Source organism: Esox lucius, chromosome 18, assembly GCF_011004845.1.
Source record: "Esox lucius isolate fEsoLuc1 chromosome 18, fEsoLuc1.pri, whole genome shotgun sequence".
Classification (NCBI taxonomy): domain Eukaryota; kingdom Metazoa; phylum Chordata; class Actinopteri; order Esociformes; family Esocidae; genus Esox; species Esox lucius.
The window spans coordinates 12,441,162-12,465,319 of record NC_047586.1 but is presented as its reverse complement, the minus strand read 5'-3'; the positions used below and the strand labels follow the sequence as shown (position 1 = coordinate 12,465,319).

Below are 24,158 nucleotides of genomic sequence, written 5' to 3'. Positions count from 1 at the left end.
ACGCTAAGTAAACTCCCAGCAGTGATGTTTATGTCTTGCTGAGAATAGAGGCTTTCTTCTGGCAAGACATCCAAATAGCCTGCTGGCATGGAGGTGGTGTCTAATTGTTGTTTTTCACCACAAGATTCAACCAACTTCTGAGATTCTTGGATACATTTTACCTCTGAGACTATCCTCTTCACTGTGCATTGGTGCAAAATACTCTTGCATCCTGTTCCAGGCACGTTCATCCCAACTATAATCAAATTACGCTTCTTAATTATTGCCCCTACACTGTAGATGAGCAGTTTCACTCTAGCGCCTCATCCTGGTAGAATGGGCACCTACAATCTCAGTCATTGTAAAGCTGAGGAATGAGTCACCCTCAAGCACAGGTGGACCATCTAAACACTTCCTGGTCTCACGAGTGATGTAATAAGAATCAGGACAGCTGATGTTTGGAGGAAACATATCTAGATCCTACTGTGGAGTTGTTGCAACGAGCCAAAGCCATGATAGCAAACTGGATATCCTGAAATTGAGAGGGGAGAAAATTTGGGTGAAATGTGAGAGGAAAAATAAACAAAACACAAAATGTAATCAATTTCTTTCAACATGATCTATATGGTGTTTCTGAGTTATCGTGTATCATGTCATGAAATATCCAGTATACAGATGATGATGATGATGGGTAATTTACGGTATGTGGAATTGTAATGGAGCAAGGAATAATATAACATCAGGATGATAGCGTAGCTCGGTTTGACTTATATATTTCCAACAATGCATTGTAATACATGCAAAACTGTGCATTTCAGAATTTCACCTTTCCCATCCCCTGTCGCCAGCCTATTAGACCTCTTTCTCCTAAACTCTGCATTGACCAGTTGCACCTCCAGTCATCCATAACTCATACTGTCTAGAACCTCTGACCATACAATAAACTACTGCTTTCTGTGGGTCATGGCTGTCCCCTGAGCTATTCCATGGGACAATGATAACTAATGGCTGCCGTGGTGTGTGTCTGTGTGTGTGTGTGTGTGTGCGTGCGTGCGTGTGTGTGTGTGCTTGTGATCCCTGTAGAGATCTCGTTCCGGGTGTGGATGTGTGGAGGGAGCTTGGAAATTATTCCTTGCAGCAGAGTCGGCCATGTCTTTCGCAAGAAACACCCCTACATCTTCCCTGAGGGCAACGCCAATACCTACATCAAGTAAGACCTAACTGCGTCTGCACTGTGTTCATCTCAGAGCCGGCTCCAAATCACAAGGGCAACCCCAGCCTACATCAACTCAATATGTAGTTTGTAGTGTGTGTCAATTTAAGAGCCATGACTCTTACAACTGCCTGCTATAGGATTAAAAGGCAAGGTTTGCCAAACAGTCTTTTGAATGCATTATGCTAAGCTTTCTTCTTTTCTGCACATTAGATTAGTTGGTCTCTGTTTTGGAGGGTGTTATTGCTGCGTTTCACAGGGATTTAGTTAGCTGTTCATGTGTGTGGGCAATGTCTATCATTTTTTCTGTAATGTTTATATCAAAGTTGTTATTATTTTTGAAGAGAATCAGGAATGCTGCTCTTGCTTAACAATGTATTTAGCAACATTTCAATGTGCAGTCATACTGCAGAAAAGCCATGGTATGGACTGAAGATTAGAAGTGAACAACACAGTATTTGTTTTGATTACAAAGACATTTTCAGAAACCGTCGTTGCGTGAAAATCAGCCCTAGACTTGGCTGACTGTCCTTTGACTGTTCCCATTCACTGATGAGCTTTGTCTCTTTAGTTACAACATAAAACACATTAGGCCCTTGAATGAATAATTAATGAATCCAGTCAGCAAAATGTGTATGTGTAGCATAGTTCAAGTGAGTTAATGAATAATTACTCCCAAGTATGATGTTTGAATTCATGTCCTGGAAAAAAAGCCAGGTTTTTAATGACAGCTGGTGGCTCAGCATGCAACCTGATAATTCTATGTAAATTATTCACCTGCTCTTTGTAATTTGTGTTACGAGCCACTACACTCCTTTCTGTCCCAAAGTCTTCTACCACTGTTCAGAAGCCAGGCACAGTTGCGGTTGAGTGTGTTTCCTTCTGAGAAAGTTAGGTAGAAAACAGGGCCGGCCCTAGGCATAAGAGACATAGACGGTCGCTTAGGGCCCCCGACCTCTAGGGGGCCCCAGTCTGCTAGTGAGTCTCGGAACAATAGGGAAAAGGGGAACCTGAAATCAAATTTTGCTTAGGGCCCCCAAAAGGCTCGGGCCAGCCCTGGGAGAAAGGAGAAGTGTTGTGAGACTGTAGGCTAAAACCGTGTTCCTGCCTGGGAGTACCAAACCGATGGGATCCGGGTGCCTCTGATGATATATTAATTAGGTTTGACTTTTGTGATGCATATTTTGATGATCATAAGGTCTGGTATCCAACATCTATGTAGCCTATAAGGAATGGAGGGATGTAGTTTATGTTTCCTGGGATTAAAATGTGCCTAGTGAATGTTGAAAATGCACATAGATTGGCTTATTGGTTATGTGGAGCTTTGGTACAGAAGTATGTTTGTCAAATATTTGTTGCTTTAACAGTATTTCAAATAAGTATAATAGCACAAAAATATTTCGCCCTTTGGGAAAAATAGCCCCCTGTTGAAACACTCACTCTACATTTTTTAAAGGTGTCTTTACCAAAAAGGTGTTGACCATGTGTATTATTATGTAGTTGGAAGTGACTTTGGAAGGTCCAACCTTCCATATATATTAGAAGATTTTTCTTCCCACTACATGACCGAAGATGCACACAAAAGTCTCTAAAAGTCCCAGGGTATCATCGAGGGATCTATAGGCCTCTCTTGCCACAATCAGTGCTAAAGTGCAGCTGTCAAAAAGAGGAGGCACAAACTTGGTCTACATGGGAGGACAGAACAGAAGTAGCCTCATCTCTCAAAAAAGAATGTCAAGACACGACTGATGTTTGGATGAAGTCAAAACTGCTATGACAATGTGCTCTGGACAGATAAGTCAACGGTGTAGTGGTTTGGCTGCAATGCTAGATAACATGTTTGGCAAAAACAAAACATTGCATTTGAACAGAAGAACCTCATTCCAACCATAAAGCATGGAGGCTGTGGCATTATGGTTTAGGTCTGCTTTATTGCCTGAGAGCCTGCCCAACTTGCCATCATTGACTTGAACATAAATTCCATAATGTACAAGAGAATTATTGCGGATTATGTGAGGCCATCCGTCAAAAAGCTGTAGCTGAACTGTACATAACATCTTGCAACAGGATAATGATACAAAACACACAAGCAATGTTTCAACAGAATCTCTAAAAGAAGAAAAGGAGAGTTATGGATTTATCATCTCAAAGCTCAGATCGCAATGACATTGAAATGCTTTGGGGGAACTTGAAGTGGCCGTCCATTCAAAAAAGCTCTCAAACATGATACAGTTGTATTGTAAAGAAAAGAGGGCAAAAAAGAGACAGATAGTTACAACAAAACAGCTACATTTAAGTTATTTCAGCCAAAGGGGGCAACATTAGCTATTGAAGCTGGGGGTGTACACTATGAACACATTATTGTAAGTATAATCTTTCAGAGGGAATGGTTATATTAGGTTACCTTTATCTGTCATTAAAGTTGAAGTGAAGATTTTATATCCATGTGTGGATTTTAAGTCCAAAAATGTTTTAAAAAAAACACTTCCCAGGGTATGTCCTTAATTTTCTAATGACTGTATATGAAAAAGAAAAGAAAATGGTCTACTCATCACTGTGTTTCTGATCATGGGGAAGTAAACGTTTGATTACATGTCCATGCAAGCCCATTGTCCACTGTGATAATGAAACCAACACAGAACATCCAAATACCTAAAATAATTGGTGACCGTCTAATCATCCCCTGTTGTCAATTAAAATTACATTAGCTTATTCTAGAGCCATATATGGTATTGTTCACATTAGGTGGGTACTATTCTGTGCAAAACATTTCTGCCTATTTAATTTTAGTCGACAGGCTATTTATTGTAAGTGGGTAATTCCATTTAGGGTGGTGCCTTTGAAATAGTTGGTTGCATCCAGTAATTTCATGCTAATTCATTACAGTTAAATAAAAATCAAACATTTTATAAAAGATTGCCATATTTGGTGTAAATGTGTTGTCATGTATCCTTTCAAAGATGTTAATGTTTCATTGTCTCTCTAAAAATGAATTTTTTTATCCCTCATTACACACATTTTTATGTGCCAAAATACAGTTAATATTTGATGGATTTGATTATCATATAGCTGTTACCATATTTACTGAGGTAGATTTTTTGACAACATTTTCACAACTGTAAATAAAAGTCTAGTACATAAAGTATGAAAGTGGAGAAAATGGTTCCTTTAACGTCTGTAACAAGTTAAATACATGTGTATTGGGACACAGTAGCAGTGTCAGAGGAATCCCATTACTACAATGTTTTTATCTAATTCACTCACTGTTCCACTGACCAATTCAATCCCACCCTCCATTGAGACAGCACACCTATTCATTTGTATTCATGGCAGGGGGTCTCTGAGACTTTAAAGGCTGGTTGTAGCAGCTCCACTAGAGGAATTCGACAGGTGTGTTTTGGTCTGAGGATTTTGAAATTCTCAGTCGCATACTGTATTTGCCTAATCTAATATAGAAATGGACCTAGGATGGCCATAAGGCCCATGACATTCTGTTAAAAGTGGGAACTAGCTAGACATGCTTAAAATATAATGCTGTGCACTTGGTTCTCAGAAAATGTACGATTTTGGTGCTCTCCTCAAGCAAACATTTCCTTGGAATATGTTTGAGAACAATGTGCCCTGGCTGTGTAGGCATGTGGTAATTTGGTCACATACATGCTAGGCGTTTTCACGCGGCCCGTCTGACCCACCCTGGTGGTGAAGTGGTTAGATGTGAAACGCCTACCGTTCTCTGCTGGCTATGTTGCAGGAACACCAGACGCACAGCGGAGGTGTGGATGGATGAGTTCAAGCTCTTCTACTACTCGGCTCGTCCTGCAGCGCGGGGCAAGTCCTATGGCGAGTGAGTGACATGCTACGCCACTGGTTCTCCACTCCAGTCCTCCCATATCGCCAGTGGCACACGTTGTTGTTTTGGCGCTGAACAAACATAGCCGTCTAACTCACTGAGGGCTAAATGATTAGTTGTTAAGTTGAATCGGGTGTACCTGTCTGAGGCTACATTATAATGACAACTTTCAGGGGTACTAAAGGACTGGACTTGGGAACCACTGCCCAACAAACCACAGAATTCTACATACCACAGACCTGTACACACCACATATGTCTACACACCATACACCATGGCATAACATCACATGTTAGCTTGATTAACATGGATTAAGATGGTTCACTTCGAACCACATCATTCCAGGCATTTAAAGACAAGGTTTATGGTTTACCTGCATTACCTATTGTAGCAGTAGATTTCACAAGTGTGCGTGTGACAGAGTGTGTAGCACTGTCTTTTCTGTGATAGGAGCAGGACAGCATTATAAAAAAAGGTTCATCTCTCTCCCTGAAGTTATTATCCCTCTCTCTCTCTTATCAGCATTCACAGCAGGGAAGAGCTTCGCAAGAGTCTCAAGTGCAAATCCTTCAAGTGGTATCTGGACAATGTCTACCCAGAGCTCAAGTGAGTGTGTGCGTCCGGCCCCTCGCACACATCCCATTATGTTTCATTCAGAATAGATTAATGATTCTTTTTTGTATTTAGGGCTCCTCTTTTTTTTGCCCCCTGATTGCTCCAAGTCCCCTGACATTGGCTTCAAAAGGCAGGCCGGCAGCTCAATCTGACTGATACAACAACAGCCAGGCGTAAGGGAGTTTAGGTTAATCCCATGGAAGGAAATGAACAATGTGGACTCAGGGGAGAAAGAGGGCACGGCCTGACCTTTAGAGGATTTGGAACAACTGTTAATTGCATACTTAAGGAAAAAAAATACACTTACTGAAATGAAGTTGAAAAGCAGGTGGATGGACTGAAGCCGAGCGAAAGCTTCTAGATGAGGACCTGTTCCAGTGAAAGGCCAGCAGTGAGATGCAGAACATAGACCAGTACACAGAGAATGTTACAGACCTATAGATGGACAGCACCATATGGAAAGCGGTGTTGTCCTCATAGGCTGTTACATAGGGCTTGCAGAGCACACATAAAAAAAATTCTGGATGAGAAACATTACATCTGTGTGTGTGTGATGGATTTACTGCTGCTGCTACCAGGTTCGTGTTTGCTGACTAAGTGAAGAAACTGGGCTATAAACCCTCCTCAGACACATACTGGCAACAGACGCCATTACTTACCTCTCTCACACACACACACACACACACACTCACACACACACACACACAGATGCGTGAATTCTACCCGCAGTACCTCTGATAAATGACAATGCCGTTAGAAGAGCTTTTTCTTCCTGTACACTTAAATATTAATTATAATTGAGTTCAGGCGTTGTTATAGGAAGCATTAGAACGTAGCCCTCTAAATAGCCTCAGTGCAAATCTCTACAATAAGTAGTTATTCATCTGCATGTATACAAACGGGACCATGAATCCATCGAAAGCATAAGCCTCACAACACATTGAGATAATACATCTGTTCTTATTCGGCCCGGTCTGCTCTGGTTAATATACAATACAAATACGTAAAGAAATGTGTGCCGTGTGTTTTTCAGAGTGCCAGATGATTCAGACTCAAAGTCGGGGGTGATTCGTCAAAGACAGAATTGTCTGGAGTCCCGGATGGCGGAGGGACAGGATCTCCCCTCTCTCACAATGGGACCCTGTATTGGAACCAAAGCTGTGCCAGCACTCAATCAGGTACGGCCTACACTCACCTCACATAGCCAAGACTCACCAGGCACTCCAACGCAGAGGCCTGGTCACCACTCATAAACACAGAGTTTCAGGCCAAATCAACCTCCGCTCACTGACAGGGAGTTACTGTGTGTCCCAGGCCAGACTCAACAAAGAATAGAGAGAGCTATGGTCTATAGTCCGAAGTCATTACTTCTGTATTACTACCGCTTGGATATTTGGCAAAGCGTTTCCAGCAGCTACAGCACTCACTGTACCGTTTATACTGCAATCTCCACGCCCTGTCAGAATGCATCTGTCCTCGTTAGCCTCTCCAGTACACACGCTGTGTTAGAACAAACATGGGCCGAGCCATCCTCCCCGTCTGCCTTTGCTCCTCCTGTCATGTTTTTCTTCCGTCTCTATACAATTCAGTCAGACAAGCATCATCTTGCACTTGTGGAATTCAACTGGGTGTTCCCGCTCAGATGGCTCTCTCAGACTTCCGTCTGTCTCTCTCCACCTCTATCTCTTTTCTCCTTCACCCTTCTCTTTCTTTCCCTCCCCCCCTCCCTCTCTCTCTCTCTCTTTCTCCCTCTTTCTGGCTGTCAGTGCCACCAGCAGGCAGACATGTCCAGGTGATCAATAGCTCTCTCTTAGCCCCCACAGGAAATTCCCAAACACCATTTCTGCATACAGGCTCAGTCTCCCCACTACCAGCGGCTGTCCCACTTGTACACTTAGCCCTGGCTCACATTCACACTCTTATGTTTGGGAAGTCATGAATACATTTCCCAGAAGCGATCAAGCTTTATCTAAGACCAACTGTTGCCCTTTGACAGGTAATTTAAATGGTGTAAATCAGATGATACACGAGAAATGTATTTGTTACGCAACAGGAACAAAGGCCCTTGGACGTTCGGACCTGTTTTGGTCAGGAGGAGGGCGTTTTCTCTTTCACAATTCATTTCCCTAGGAAGCTCATTATGCTTTATTTAGATTTAATTCAGTGCTGGAATGTGTTAAAACAGGCTACTGTATAATGAGTGTCAGCAGTAATGTACTGTAGGCTTATTAGGCTTGTTCAGCACAGCAGTAGCCCACAGAGTTCCATTATATCCTTCCAGTATTTAAGAATTGCGTGAATGTATATGTCTACATAGGAGACTGCCCTTGACGTAGATTTAGTAGAACGTTGGCAACAGCTGTTCGTTGTGATCAAGGCTTGTGGTTCTCAGGTGTTCTGGTTAAAACTCGGAAGTAGAAGGAGATTCAGGCGAAAACACAGCTGCCAATATGAAGGATTAGATTGATGTTCTCGCGCAGCCTTTATCCAACCAGCCTGTCTCCTGAAGTATCACTCAGCCTGCGCTAGACTTGGAGCCATGCTAGATTAACATTAAATTAACATTGGCGCGCCACAACGGACATCGTAAAAAGCTGTGCCATTACTGCATGGTAATTAGATTTAATACAGAGCCCATTTCCACAGTGCAGTTTATCCTGTTAAGCAGTGATATGTGCATGCCCTCTGCCTTCTGATCTGTTAATCTGCTAGCAGGCTTCGTCTCCACCCACCTGCCATGCAACACACTCACACGCACACACACTTGCACTCACAACACACTCACACCCCAAAAGCCCAGCTGGACCTGTTTATTACAGCCCTCTACTCTTTTTTACCCAGCATTGGGCCTGCTGTTCAGTCTGTTCTGGCCACAGAAAAACACTGATATCCACAGCACAGTACGTCCACACTGCTGCCCTCTGGTAACACAAATAGGCATGCGTGCACGCACACACACACATGCAACAACACACACACACTCAGGCCCTGTAACCTGTGATGATTCCAGTTGATGTGATTCTTTTTGCAGCCAGACAGTAATGTATTGATGTGACTGCTGCAGGGAAGGAGTTTGACTGATGATCCATGTGGACCAGCTGGTATGATGAGCTTGTCCTTTACAATACGGGCTGTGTTCTCAAGGCAGAACATTATGTTTCATAACAGCCTGTAAAATATCACACAATTTTCATGCTGATGTAGGCCAATTCCCTATTAAAAAAAACATGTTTTGTTCAACTGTACAATTCTGTCTAGGTAATTCATAAATCTATGATATTGTATTTGTTTTGTTATTGCACTCTAGGACGAGTACAATGTAGAACCATTTGAAACACTTCCATTTTGGATGAAACCATTTTAGTATAACAATATGCGGAGCACCCTTGCGCTGGTTCTATTTTGAGCAAGAGGTTGTAAGTGGAATCCTAAATGGTTCTAAAGTTACTTTTTCAAAGAGAAGGGGTTGTGCTGTCGCCCTCTTCGTCTTGTAGAGCTTGTTATAGTGAACGAGACAAAAACCAAAACGTCTCTGGTTGAAAAAAGCCTACGTGTTATTGATTGGAGTAGGATAAATATTTCTTCTATTTTCAGCAAGTTGTGCGAAAGGGGTGGTTTGATAGAAAATAGGGTGGTTTTTGATCATAAGAGTTGTCTGTAACGTAGGCCACACTGGACACAGGCTCCTCTGGGCTGCCTACTGTCCATAGTCCATCCCTAGATGCTATCAAACAGTGTATTGACAAAGCCACCTTCTGTCTAGGTGATTTTTGTTAAGACCCCTGTTGCTCGGTAGGAATGTTAACACACCCTTGTAGTTCACAAGAGTGTATTTCATGTACTTGCAAACACTCCATTGCAGTAACATTTCTTGTCATAAGAGACTTGTACAACACCAATGGGGCCACCACTATGTTCGATAGGAAATCAGTTATGCGCTCGCTCATCACTGACGTTCCAAGCACTTCTGGTGTTTTAGCGTTGGGGCCAAACGTTTTTGTGTTAACATCTGGCAATAAGTAGACATTATATCTTCACACTTCTATCTTGTTGACTGAAACGCAGACGTCTAGCACGTCTTTTGGGTGAGATGTCAGCCTCATTGCTTACTGAAATCTCATCACACTTCCTGCTGTGTCACCTTGCTAAACATTTAGTATAGTAAGGTCCTCATCACAACTGCTGCTCAGGGCTCAATTTGTCTCCTTAACTGTCACCAAGCTACTTTGCCAGAACCCTCTTCATGCCTTCGCGTCGGTAATTAGGTGCTGCTTGCCATCGACTTGTTTCTGTGATACCGCGCGAAACCACTGACAAGATCTTAAATATTCTACATGTAATCACATGTATATGAGTCACTTGTGGGAAATCAATAGCTGTCAGTGTGCTCTGCATTTGAGTAGGCATACCTGACCGGTAAGAGTTATAGCTTGGCCTGGGAGTTGTCTTGCCTCCATCATGCACAGGCTAAATACATACACCATCTCTCTCCACCAATACGGGGGTCCAGACAATAAGACAGATGCTTTATTGTTTCCCGAGCGCAAGGCTAGGAGACATGCAACTAGAAAATAAAAAGAGACTCCAGTTCATGTTTATCAGTACAGGCATGTCACCTGGTACCACTGGTAACAGGAGTGACTTTCCATTGGACATTCTACCATAAAAGACTAGAGGTCGTGACTCATTGTCTCAGTGGTCGGATAATTGTGTCAATATATAATCTTGTGTGAGCTGGCTAGACCGTGGCCAGTGGCTGGACGTGAGTGCGTCACCATACACAGGCAGGCTGAGTGGCGCTGCTTCTGGGTCCTTTACGAGTTTAAGTGGTCAATGAAATTAGAATGTCTGTGTCTGGGACATGGGACTTAAGGAATTTAATTTTGCATTCTGGGTTCTGGCCACTCTTGAGACTTGACTGTGTGCGTGCGTGCGTGCGTGTGTGTGTGTGTGTGTGTGTGCATGCAAGTGTGCATGTGTGTATCAATCTCCAGTATGCCAGCTCAATGATATTCTCTGGTCTCGATCCACAGAGACAGACTCTTATTATTTCATGATGTATGGAATGTTCCTGTAGACTGAACCCGCTCCCAGAGACAGATGCACTGGAGGCGTGGGTAGTGGTGTGTGCTGGACTGGAGACGCACACTCTTCCTCGGTACAGGGATTGTGTTGCCTTGTGATTGTGTTGCCTTGTGATTGGATGTAGCCTGCACTCATTCAAACCCATTCTGTGGGTGTTTCAATATTTTCTATTATCAGTAGCTCATTATTGTGTGTAATTGTGCTGCGTTATTGTTCGCGCTTGGGTGACAGGTGGCTTTGAGGTTAGAGCCTGGGGGCCAGTTAGAGAAAGGGTTCTAGTTCAAATCCAGGAGCCTAGAAGGAGGGGGGAAATCTGTTCATGTGCACTTGAGCAAGGCTCTTAAAACAAATGGCTTCAGTGTTACCATTAAACATAGCTGACCCCTGACAGTGACCCCACGTTGAGGATGTTTCAGTGTTATCCAAAAAATACATGCCTATCGCACCTACACAGTTCACTTGTACAAATGTGAAACAGGACAAAAATATTCATTTTATCTTTAACGTTTAGGGGCAGTTTCCCGGACACATTGTCTAGTCAAGGATTAAAAATAAATTCCCGCTGTGCTTGATTATTAGTCCAGGACTATTCTAAGTCTCAGGCTGGGATACAGCATATCACAGGAGTATGTTATAAAGAATTGATAGCGTGTTGCGGTATTTGTTTCAATGTAAAAATGTATCTTCTCAGGAGTGGATCTACACACATGGCCAGCAGATCCGCCAGCAGCAGCACTGCCTCTCTCTGTCCACCACCTTCCCTGCCTCCCAGGTCATGCTCATGCCCTGCAACATCGGTGACGGGAAACAGGTAACAGCCCGGAGGGTGCCCGCCCCCCCCCCCCCAACCCGAAATAGGTAACAGCCCGGAGGTCGCCCATCCTCCCCTGAAACAGGTAACAGCCTGGAGGGTGCCCACACCCCCACAAAAATAAACAAACAGGTAACAGCCTGGAGGGCGCCCATCCTCCCCCTTAAACAGGTAACAGCCCGGAGGGCGCCCATCACCCCCCTTAAACAGGTAACAGCCCGGAGGGAGCCCATCACCCCCCTTAAACAGGTAACAGCCCGGAGGGCGCCCATCACCCCCCTTAAACAGGTAACAGCCCGGAGGGTGCCCATCACCCCCCTTAAACAGGTAACAGCCCGGAGGGTGCCCATCACCCCCCTTAAACAGGTAACAGCCCGGAGGGTGCCCATCACCCCCCTTAAACAGGTAACAGCCCGGAGGGCGCCCATCACCCCCCTTAAACAGGTAACAGCCCAGAGGGCGCCCATCACCCCCCTTAAACAGGTAACAGCCCGGAGGGTGCCCATCACCCCCCTTAAACAGGTAACAGCCCGGAGGGTGCCCATCACCCCCCTTAAACAGGTAACAGCCCAGAGGGCACCCATCACCCCCCTTAAACAGGTAACAGCCCGGAGGGCGCCCATCACCCCCCTTAAACAGGTAACAGCCCGGAGGGCGCCCATCACCCCCCTTAAACAGGTAACAGCCCGGAGGGCGCCCATCACCCCCCTTAAACAGGTAACAGCCCGGAGGGCGCCCATCACCCCCCTTAAACAGGTAACAGCCCGGAGGGCGCCCATCACCCCCCTTAAACAGGTAACAGCCCGGAGGGCGCCCATCACCCCCCTTAAACAGGTAACAGCCCGGAGGGTGCCCCCACCCCCACAAAAATAAACAAACAGGTAACAGCCTGGAGGGCGCCCATCACCCCCCTTAAACAGGTAACAGCCCGGAGGGCGCCCATCCCCCCCCTTAAACAGGTAACTGCCCGGAGGGCACCCATCCCCCCCACTGAACAGCCGGATTACCACACAAGACCTGCTCGCCACCAAAACACTCTAGTCACCCCTGCTGCAAACGAGCAAAGAGGCTTTTGACCAGCCATAAATCAACTTTTCACTCAGGCAATTTGATGGCACAGCATGAAGGCCCCAGGAGGGCGAAACTAGGAGCTCTGGGTTTTCCCTGCATCACCAGCCGGCCGCTGGAGCCAGTGACTGAGGCACGGTCCTCAGTCTGATGGATATGGAGCTCCTCTAACAGGATGCTGGCAATGTGGTTTATGTGGTTTCAGGCTGTCTGGAAAGGTTGTATGTATGAATTAATGTATGACATTCTTTGTGAACAATAGGAAAACCAAACCAAAACAAAGTGGGCGCGTACTGTTTATGAGTGGGAGGGTGTTTTGAATAGCAGGAACAAATGTAAAATGTGTCATCGTTGTTTTGTTTGAGTGGTCACTGCAGGAACAGATAATCAGGAATACATCTACGTATGTAGTACACGGTGTGTGATATATATGGGGATCCTGAAGGTCCAGTTTAGCGGACACAGATTAAGCCTAGTCTAGGACTAAAGAAATCAAGGTCAGTGGAGAACCACATTGAAAAAGATGATAAAATAACATGCTTCAAACCAAATAGACAGGCCAGTCGGTCAAGGGAACGTTGCATGTATAGATACGTTTGCACTTGATACTACAGCTTTAGTATCTGAACACTGCCAACACTAGCCCCAGCTCTCCACATGTCACGATTTGCTCAGGTATACAGAACTTCCTACTGCTAAGAAGGCTCTCAGAGCGGCATGTTCCACCCCTGGCACACAGACTGAAACTGAAATGATGATAGATAATTAGAGCCATGCTCATGTGTTCCTTCAGGCCACTGTAGGCTACAGCGGAGCCAGGATGTCAGGAGCCCACACATTTGCTTTACTATTAATTGTGCTTCAACAGCCAGTAACAAGAAGAATGACTTTGAGGCACCACATGCACTGAATACTAATTGATTTAGTTTTAATTATTTTAGTGCAGTCTCCCTTTTCTTCATAAAAAAAAAAAAAAAACGTGTCATGGCAATTTGAGTCTTCGCTGCTTTGATCAGGGGCACAATGGAACACAGCATGTTTCTGTTCACTGACCCTAAATACTGTGGAACAAAGACACTCTGTATCAGTGTCATATATCCACTCTGTTGGTTCCACCACCGAGGAGATAAATGATCATAATATGCCCTCGTACTGTTTTGGCAACAGGCTTTTCCAGGCAGCTGTTTAACCAGTGATAAATGCATGAGATCGATAAATTCCTGGAATGTTTGTTAATATCCTCTAGTTTTTTTAATATGCTAATTAGTTCCTTCCATATCAACATATCCGAACAAATAATATTCCCTGCTCTGAATGATTGTGACACAACAGAAATTGAATGAAGAGGGACATCTAGTGGTGAATAGTGGAAAGTAGGGGAAATAGTCAGAGATAAGCAACGCGAAGTTGAGGACGACTGAGGCCCCCTAAATAAATGTCCCAGGGGCCTACGAAAGATGGACGATCAGTAAGCAATTGATGTAAAGATAATGGTCATTCCATATTGTGAATAGTTTCAAATGAAATAGGCCTGTACATCTGCCCAGGTTTTTTTGACACCTGACAGATTGTACAACGCCAGGATCAGTATACTGTACATATAAGCATTCAATCCGTCAATCACACTGTCAGTGATGCGGCATACCACCACCGGCTGATTCATGTAGTCTGAACAAGGGAACACAACCTATAGTGAGACAAAGCCACACACACACACACAATCATTAGCTGCATTAGATGTGAACAATGTTACAGGTTAAGTTCCAGACACCTGCTGCCCGGACAATATTTCCTTGTTATCTGATTGCATGCAGATGAGTGAAAAAATAAAAATGGACGATGAGAGTTGAATGACATGATGATGTATTCCTGTGTACAGTATTGATGGTAGGATCTGTGTTCCAGCGTTGGCAGAAGTCAGGCACCCACCTGGAGCATCTGGCCTCCCACTTCTGCCTGGACAGTGAGATGGCATTAGATGGCATGGAGAGCAGCAAGATGCTGGTGATCAGCCCCTGTGAACTAACAGCCTACACCCAGAGATGGGAGATGTACTTCTCTTGATCCACCTGCATCACTTCCTGTGGAGGAGGAATACCCTATAAGCACGTATGAGCTTTCAGAAAGAGACAGGGGGAATAGAGAGGAGGGACACCAAAGTTAAAGGGTATTTTTCAGTCGCTGAGATTAGTCTTTATAAGATGACAGGGACTTGGACTGACATGAGCACATTCAAGTGTTTAACAGGACATTCAGCAGGCTGAAGTCATGTATTGTGGGCTGATTCTGATTGAAATACGGTGGACACGTTTTCATTACTCTTGTCATGGAAACTCATGTGATCTGTCAGGACTATTTTCCTAAGTGCTGCTTCACATATAAAAGTTGTGATTAAGACTTCAATAGATCTCTGTTAGGACATTTGAATGGTGATCAAATATGGATTGTAGCTAGGATTCAGTTATTTGAAATGGCTTTTTCAAGGATAATGGCTATGATACTGAAAACCACACAAGCTTTGTGTGTTGCGATGTCAAAACTGGAAATAAAACAAATCTAGAAAATGTTTGTTATTTTTGTGGTCTACAGTGTTGTTAAAAAATTGTTGGCCTGTTTCTGATTTGGATATTTTTGTCACTGTTTTCAGATCTTCAAACATATCCTAATATTAGCTACAGGGCACCAGAGTGAACACAATATTTCTAAACTTGTTTAAGTTATGTAATTAATTAAGTAATGCAGCACCAAATGATCCCCTGCAAATCATGATTGCCCCCATCTCTCTAGGTTGTGTGCCATTTCTGTATTGTAATGCTTCCTCTGATCAGTCACATCACTGTGAAATAATTGTCTTCACTGTGAAATAATTGTCCCATATCAACTATACGGTGGTGAATGAGGGATGTTTTTGGGGGTAATTTGCTGAATAAGGACCTGTAAGATTTGCCATTGTAGAGGAACCATAAATTCTGCTTTTGACCACAGATTTCTAATAGAAAGGCAATCTGTTTGTAATGAATGAATTTGAAGGCTAGCTGGATTCTGGGGAAAGACAATAACTCAAAACACCCAAGTACATACAATATGTATACATATTTTGACAACATTTTATAATCATGCAATGAGAAATAGACCATGATTTAACACAGTTCGAATTCACCACAGTATCTAATATCAATGTTCATCAATAATTCAAAGTTAACGAAATGTTTAATTAGATGCTGTTCGTACCAGCACCCCTCGGTGGGTAATACCAGAATCATCCAGTAAGGTGCAGTCACATCAACCCATAGTGAGGAAGCCTATAGACTACTATGTTCTGCATATCAATACGTTTTGCAGAGACAGGCGAACGGCAAGCGGTATTGCCCGTAAACATGGCTTAAATGAAAGGATTGCGATAAATAGCCTAATAACAAAAAGAACATGCCTGGCTAAATTCCAGGTGGAAAGGATCATTCGCAGGTATGATGTGTTATGTCACGCTATCAGATACCGGCTGGTGTAATGTTAGCTAGCTATTGGTAGCAATGCCCTTATTATAGGGAACGAATGAATTAGTCTTCGTTGAGTACATGCAGATGTCAGCTAAACATGTTGGGAATCAATTACTATTTGCTCTAAAATATTTTGAAGAATGTATAGTATCTTACAAATTTAAATGTAAGTGTTTTCCGTGTCCTCTATTCTGACTTTTGTTTGGGAGATGTAGTTTTTTCGGTAAACGTTATTCACACTGGTTTTCTAGTGATTATTTTCTTAGGTTTGAAGTTATTGTGCATAAACACTACATATCCCGTTACTAAAAACAAAGCGCTTGTTTAGCAGGATGGGGCCGGGTGGGGCCTTGCTGGTCTGATTCCCCGCAGACCCTGACCGAGACATTTCACTGGTTCATGTTTTCTACCAGGAGCACAACACAAGTATTATATTCAGTTGATAAGCGTTTTCGGACGTGAATCGCAGATGCTCGTTTGTTCTGCATAATACATTTCTAACGTTACAGAACGTAAAAACCCACTGAACGTAGCTCAGTCCCATTACGCTTACTTCGCCCCACCCATAAAATATTAGCCAATTTTCTGTGGTCATCTACGGCTGAATCCATCCTTTGCGGTCTCTGTTTTTAGCATCATACCTACCACCGTTATCTCGCGAGCTCAGTGGATACTATCCTAAACTTCACGAACACTGATAATCAATGACACGTTAACCATGATACATTGCGGTTTAGATACTCTTGAACAAGGCCATTGTTCCTGGCCTCGCGAGATCAGGGTGGTACGTAAAACGCTAGCTAGTACAGTAGCTAGCTAGATTCCGGTTTGTTTTCGGTATAGACATTTGTTTGCTGTGTCGTGGAACACACGGTGATGTTTGCTGATAATCTGAGATGTCTCGGCATCAAAGCATAAGACATGTCAATCCAAAACCTGACGGAATGTAAGTTTATGTTCATGCTAACTAGCTACGTAGGTAGCTTAACCTGCTAAAGTGGTCATGTCATGATCAACAACAAAGTAGTTATTTCATTTGCCTAAGCAAGTCCGTGCTATTGGAAAACAGTATGTACATTTGTAAAGGAAACGCAGCCGCAGCTATGCGTCCCTTCTTTCTTGAGTTGAGACGTTCATATAATTTCTCTCCCGCAGTCTACCCATGTTTTCTAGACACCTGACCACGTTTGGCTCTCACTGGTTGCCCCCAGCTAAAGTCCGGTTGGGCGGCTGGAGGAACGTAGAATTCCGTAACTATCCATGTCGGCCGGGTATGCCTCCTTGGCCTCAACTCTCCCACCCTAATAGGCACCTAACAGGGGCCTTTCGACCTCCAGATACCAGGCAACAGCCCCCACCAGGATTCCCTTTTTATGGTTTTTCTAATCGGCCCTTCCACCTTGGACTGATGGAACGCTCTGATAAGGAGCCTCCACATAAGCGGAGGAAGAGTGCAGAAGAAAGGGGTCCAGGGGATAGGTCCAACTGCCCCCCCAAACACGAGTATCCGTCCCAAAAGGCACACAGTGCCCCAACCAGTTCCAACTACTGGTTCAAAAATGGAACGCCACCGCTGCCTCCTGGGACAAGTCCACCAAGACCAGCATTAGGTGATACTCCTGTTTAAATCTTTGCTAAAGAAATATACCCAAGGTGGTTACGGTTTGATATGGCATTGATCCAGTGGAGCAGTGCCATTCAGTTGTTCACCATAACAATATTGTTTTGTTTGTGCATTTCCAGAGTTGAGGAGACAATGGGAGGTCTTCTCCCACCGCTACAAGTCCAGGCCACAGTCCGGTGGAGAGGGACGAGAACCGCTCTTTGACTTCTCTGTGATGTCATATAACATCCTCTCTCAGGACCTACTACATGAAAATAACTATCTGTACAAACACTGTAGCCCCTCCTTCCTCGGGTGGAACCACAGGCTCTCCAACATCCTAAAGGAGCTCAAAGAGCACAACGCAGATGTAAGCGAATGCAGTTGTCAGTCATTACTGAAGGCACAAAGATATTTGTTCTTCCGTTTACATGTTCTATTAGCTTGTAATGGATTCACATGCTCGCCAGCGCATTCGTCACCCCGGGTAACGGCATACACAATACAGCGGCCCTGTCATACCTAGTTCAGTTCAAGGCTGTTGGAAATGATTATGATTCATTCATTTTATTTTAGATATGTTGGGTGCTGTGGTGTGTTGAATGATGTCAAACCTTGTCCCCTTAGATAATGTGTCTGCAGGAGGTGCAAGAGGACCACTATGTAAATCAAGTGAAACCCGCTCTAGAAGCTTTAGGTAATTTGCTCCCTTTTTGTTTTATACTTCCTGTGTTACCCGGTACTACGTTGTCACGTGGCCTCTTCTAATTGAGCAGCTTTGATTTGTCTGTTATAGGCCGCTTTTACACAGACCAGTATAAAAATAATAAGATTCCTACTAATGGCTCTTTAAAAAAAAAAAAACATTTATATGTTTCGCGTTAGATCTACTTTAGTGTTGATCTAATGGGTCGAAAGGCCGGTAAGTGAACAATCTGATCTGAATTGGTTTGCCTGTGTAAATGTAGCCTAAATGATACAACTGAAATTGCGTGCAGAAGCTGTTTATATTGCCTCATATTTACACATGCTTAGTGCTAGCATATACATCACTATTGAAGACGCTCTCCATTTTAACGCAGTTGAGTGGTTATTTGGTCGGTAATTGGCTAATCTAAATCTTGGTCCCAGGTTGGGAGGGATCAGCCAGGTCATCGGGGGGGGGGGATCAGCCGGTTCATGGGAGGCCATTCAATTCCCATCAGGGAACCTGAATGAATATGTATTTATTCCCTACTGTAATCTTTGGGTTAGGGTGTCTACTTAATGACTTCAATGTGAATGGATACCCAGAGGAGTTTATTTCAACTCTGAGTTTACACATGACCAATAGAGGGAGACACTGGTTTAGATATTGGATATTTTTCTAAACATTGAGGGCATGGCAAATATTCATTTCTTTGAATTGGCTTTGATGGGGCTGTGTTCATTTCCTTCCCCAGGTTACCAGTGTGAATACAAGCGCCGGACAGGCAGGAAGCCTGACGGCTGTGCCATTTTCTATAAGAAGGAGCGCTTTTCACTGCTGTCCTGTCACCCCGTGGAGTTCTACCGCCGGGGGGTCCCTCTGCTGGACCGGGACAACGTGGGTCTGGTACTGTTACTGCGTCCCACAGGACCCTCCAGCCCACAGGCCTGCATGTGTGTGGCCAACACACACCTCCTGTACAACCCCAGACGCGGGGACATTAAGCTGGCCCAGTTAGCCATGCTTCTGGCTGAGATCAGTACGGTGTCCCGCCTCCCTGACGGCAGCTCCTGTCCAGTCGTCCTCTGTGGGGACTTCAACTCCGTCCCCTGGTCCCCGCTGTACAACTTTGTCAGAGAGAGCAGGCTGGAGTACGACGGCATTCCCATAGGCAAGGTGAGGATTCCGTGGTCCGTCCGCCCAGACGATGCTCCCTGTGCTTAATGCAGATTAGTGCGGAGGGATCCCATGGGTCAGAGAGAGCTGCTGTAAAATGTGAGCCTGTATAGAGTCTTCATCCATATGTTTCTAGTCCCTTTTTAATCTGGGTTGGACGTCCTCTCTGTCACTTTTATGCATACTACCTTTTATATGTATAAATATAAGTTATTTCTGCATCCGACACCTTAAAACAACATCCTGTCTCGCTGTGTCCGGTGTGGGTGAAGGTGTCGGGGCAGGAGGACCGTTCCAAGGGCCAGCGGGTCTTGACCGTACCCATTTGGCCGCAGAGCCTGGGCCTCACCCAGCAGTGCCAGTACGAGCCCCCCCCTACAGGTAACCCGTCAGCCTACACTGGCTCAGATCATCACCCCCCTACCAGTCACTCCCCCCTGCCCCCTGAACTGTATATGAACTAAACGCTCTTCTCTCCTCAAAAGCGGTCGACGGGGGAATCTCAAAACTCCCTGTGCAGGACTTTGAAGCCCGCGCTTTGGCAGCTTATAACAGGTCAGTTAGCCCCATTTTGGATGTCACGGGTGAAATAATGACTTAGCTGCATCTCTGCTTTTTTCCACTCAGTTCTTAGTTGTGTCACGTGACCAGGAATCCTGATAATCCTCTGAATTACTGCCTGTCTTCAGTTCTAATGCGTTTCAAACAGTCGAGTGTCTGTGCTGGTCGACTGAGATCTAATTTGTTTTGACCGGCGTCCGCACATCTGCCAGCAGACACTAACGGAACGGAGGAGACAGGAGTTACCATATAATGTTGATGTGATTGGATGGAACCGCTCATAGGAGAAGTGTGTCTGTCCAGTGAGGACCCCACACCAGTCCGTGTTAATTAGCCGTCAAAGTGAGGCCCATGTGACAGTGTCCCTTGCCCTGTTCCCCTCAGTGAGTCCCGGCCCAGTATAGAGCACGGTCTGAGGCTGACGTCAGCCTACTCCCACTCCCTGACGGAGGATGGTCGACCTGAGATCACCACCTGTCACTCCAGGACAGCCATCACCGTGGACTACATATTCTACTCGGCAGGACCCGGGGACATGTCCATTCAGACAGGTACACACCGAGGAGCGGGCCCCATTCGACTGGAGCCTGGAACGATATCTGAACGGGCCAGAAGGCTGTCGCTCAATGCGGCTCCAGCACCGTTCCCCTCATGTGGTCACGGCATGCCCGTTTTAGCAGGGCCGTTTGGTCGGGTTTCTGAGGGGCTGCTCGGCTTTTTGATGAAGCTGCCACTGAGTTCGCGGCTTTCATGACGAAACTTGTGTGTTGACGGAGTAGAAGGTCCCACATGTTTTAATCAGGCTTATTCTGGTGCTAATTTAAGGTAGCATATTATTGGGCTAGTAATGAATGAATTAGTATTTCTATTAGGAGCAATGAACTTAGCAGGAGAAAAAGGTGTTTTCTGCCCATAATGCCCCAGCAGTGTGGGGGCAGAATATTAAACGTTGTGCGTCCCCTACAAAACCCTGGCAGAGAGACTGACTCCACAAGCAGATCTCATCGATAATATGCAGAAAGAATTTGGGAACCTAGACACGATTCTGCCATGTCAGTAATAACCAACACAGTGTCCGCCATGTCTCAGTCCATAGATTCTATCAGATCGTCTCCGCTCAGCACGGGCAGTACTAGAAAGACAAACATTTTGGCTTTTTTGTGTAGACACATTTTTTTATTCTCAAAAATTATATTTAGTATGCAAAATGTTCTTTAAATGCTTGGCACTTGATTTTCCTGCCAGCATTGTGGTTACTGCAGATACTTTCTTCATAGGCTAGGAATATACTTTGAATAAGCTAATAATACAGCCTAACCTATTCGACGGTATAGGTTTTATTTAAAAGGCATAGCCTACGACATGTCGCCTGTTTTAAATTAGTGCATGTACGGTCAGCTTTTCATGATGTAACTACAGTTAGCGACAAGCGTTTTTATTTAGTTGAACAGTTGGGAAAGGCGTTGAGCGGTAGAGCAGTGCTTAACAAGCGCTCCAATCGATGAGCTGGCTTTTTGGAAGCTCGACTCCACTCACATACTATTGTGTACATTCACACACATCACACAGACCATTTATGACATAAGGGGGTTGACAGGCTAGTGGAAAGAGGTCAGTAACCCTAATTTCTGTGGGAAGTATGATGATATACACTACATTCTACATAGATGTATGTACTCAAAGTATTTGTAGCATCTGATGGTATTATTTTAGCTGAGTTTGGTCCTGCAGTGGGACCTCCAGATGCTGCAGTCTGCTGCAGTACATTGGGGGGGGGGGATAAGGTCTCCCAGGCTGCACTGACATCCATGACAGAGGAAAGCCTCTGGGCCTCATCGAGGCGTGTTGTATGTTCCTTTCAGAAGGTCCATTGCCCAGGCGAGGGCTGCAGCTGCTGGCCAGACTGGCCCTGGTGGGACACACCGAGCTGAAGGCTGTCAACGGGCTGCCCAATGAGCACAACTCCTCTGACCACCTGCCCCTACTGGCCCGCTTCCGCCTTTGCCCCGAAGAATGGACATTAGGGCCAGGGACTCAGAGCCTCGGGCAGAACGAGAGGTCAATGGCCAAGACCATGAAATCCACACATATTGCACCTCTCACGAAACAATGATTATAAACTAGGTAGGTGGGGTCCTGGATGTTGATTGGCTGGGAGCTATTGTAAGTATAAGTATTAAAGCAGAATATGGCCAATATATCACAGCTAAGGGAGGTTTTACTTACACTGGATACAGCCCTTAGCTGTGGTAGATTGGCCATGTACCACAAAGCCTGTTTTGCCTTATTGATTTAAAAAGTGGTTCCAAACAATTTCAACAAAACAATAATAGATAATACCCATGTTATAAAGCCTCACATAGCCCACAGCTTTCAGCCAATAAGCATTCAGGGGTTGAACCACCACTTGTTTTTAGAGTTAAAATCACCAGTTGGTTTTAACTCCAAAAGCTGATTGGCTGAAAGGAGTGGTATATGAGACTACAGCACGGTTATGCTAATGAATTTTTACTGTTCTAACTAACTTGGTCTCCAGTTTGTCAGCAAGGCACAAGGGGCTAGCAGTATATAACCAAAATACCACAGCTACTTTGTCGGTGTTGTGTCATGCCTATGAACAATGTTGTCCTTTTACAACACCCTCTATGGACTTTTACACAGGCTCACATGACCTGGATACTGCCCTGAAACTGGGCTTTAATTTCAGAAACATTATGGCAGTCCTGCTGTAAAGGCCAGGCTTCTGCGTTCAGATGTTTACTATTTCTCTCTTCTTTTTTTTTTTTACTTGATTACATGATTTTAATTGTACATTTATTGAACACAATATGAATAATTTTAGATTTTAATGAATGTTTACAAGTTCATTTGAAATGTAGTGTTTGGTTACCTATTGGTATTGAAATGGAAGGCTTTCAGTCACAGCTATACCACCTCATGTAATGCAATAATGATCAGAAATGACACTACCAGCTTAGAGGTCACCTCTGTATTAATGGCACATTGTTTGTAATGATTTCTGGGGATTGCTAACCCAATCTGAGGTCATTACTGAAAATGTGTTTTTATACTTAACTGATCAGAGAAAGTGGGACTATTCTTTTCTTTTTATCTTTCTCACCTGGAAAGGAACAAAGGTAAACCACTGTAGTTTGACAAACCCCCATGTTTTAGGAGAAAGGCATTAAGAACCTAGTCAGTCTGCCTTTTGATGAGGGATCACAAGTCAGGCCCTGGCAGGCAATTTCTCTCCACATCCTGAGTGTTGTTTGTATTCCAATACCACGTTGCACTGTCGGTTACAAACATCGCAGAACAACTCTCAGCTTCACAGTTGAATTGGGCAAAGAAGCAATTCTGTGATCTTTGGTATTCGTTTTGCCTTGTAAATGATGCCACAACCGTAGTGAATTTCAACGGGTTCACTGTTGTATTTGGCCCTGTTTCTGATTTGACTTTCTGATTTCTCACATTCTAGCTGAAATAGGGCAAAGTCTGAGGCCAAATGTAAAGATGCCCTGGTCAGCTACATGCTTGTGAACAAAATTAGCCATTTCATCCTCAACATCCCATCCAAATAAAGCTGTTGACAGGCTTTGAATTGTGATCCTGGCTGACTTGTCTGGCTGATGGTGTGATTAAAGGCATGAGAACTCAAGTCTTTAGTCTCAGCCAGTGCTTCTTACTTCTGCTGACATCAGCGAAGCCTCTGTTACCAGCAGGTTTGGACTTTTTGGGAAGAAAACGTTCACAGGCTTATCATTTGTGGTTTAGTGAGATCCAGCCTAATGGGGATAACCCATCTTTCTGAGAAGAATCCCAATACTTTGAAGATGCGCCCTTTGCTCTTGTCCTTAACCCTCATTGACAACCACCTGTTACATTGTGCCGTGTATCTGTGGAAATAAGAAATATAAAACCAGGAGAAAAGTATTACGATTTACAAGTTTCTCTTCTGTAGACACGGAGGAATATATTTACTTTAGCATTCCCCGAGTTGCTACAGAAATGA

The 24,158-nt window shown here is 44.3% G+C and overlaps 2 protein-coding genes across 3 annotated transcripts in view; both read left to right on the top strand.

Moving 5' to 3' along the window:
- galnt14 (UDP-N-acetyl-alpha-D-galactosamine:polypeptide N-acetylgalactosaminyltransferase 14 (GalNAc-T14)) overlaps positions 1-15,396 on the top strand; it is a 74,742-nt gene extending 59,346 nt beyond the window's left edge. The window contains exons 10-15 of the mRNA XM_029114674.2: positions 1,063-1,189; positions 4,944-5,036; positions 5,565-5,648; positions 6,691-6,835; positions 11,434-11,553; positions 14,527-15,396. Of these exons, the coding sequence (XP_028970507.1) occupies positions 1,063-1,189; positions 4,944-5,036; positions 5,565-5,648; positions 6,691-6,835; positions 11,434-11,553; positions 14,527-14,685 (728 nt within the window). The 3' untranslated portion in view covers positions 14,686-15,396. The remainder of the gene's footprint in view (positions 1-1,062; positions 1,190-4,943; positions 5,037-5,564; positions 5,649-6,690; positions 6,836-11,433; positions 11,554-14,526) is intronic.
- Positions 15,397-15,922: 526 nt separating this feature from the next.
- On the top strand, positions 15,923-24,079 carry angel2 (angel homolog 2 (Drosophila)). 2 transcript variants are annotated; one of them, XM_010882606.5, is made up of 9 exons: positions 15,923-16,086; positions 17,274-17,728; positions 17,862-18,091; positions 18,349-18,418; positions 19,164-19,585; positions 19,858-19,966; positions 20,071-20,140; positions 20,531-20,697; positions 22,009-24,079. In XM_010882606.5, the coding sequence occupies exons 2-9, from the start codon at positions 17,281-17,283 to the stop codon at positions 22,257-22,259; spliced, it is 1,767 nt and encodes a 588-aa protein (XP_010880908.2). In that variant the 5' UTR covers positions 15,923-16,086; positions 17,274-17,280; the 3' UTR covers positions 22,260-24,079. The 2 variants fall into 2 exon arrangements, with proteins under 2 accessions (XP_010880908.2, XP_010880907.2); XM_010882605.4 differs by lacking the exon at positions 15,923-16,086 and adding an exon at positions 16,288-17,064.
- Positions 24,080-24,158: the final 79 nt, after the last annotated feature.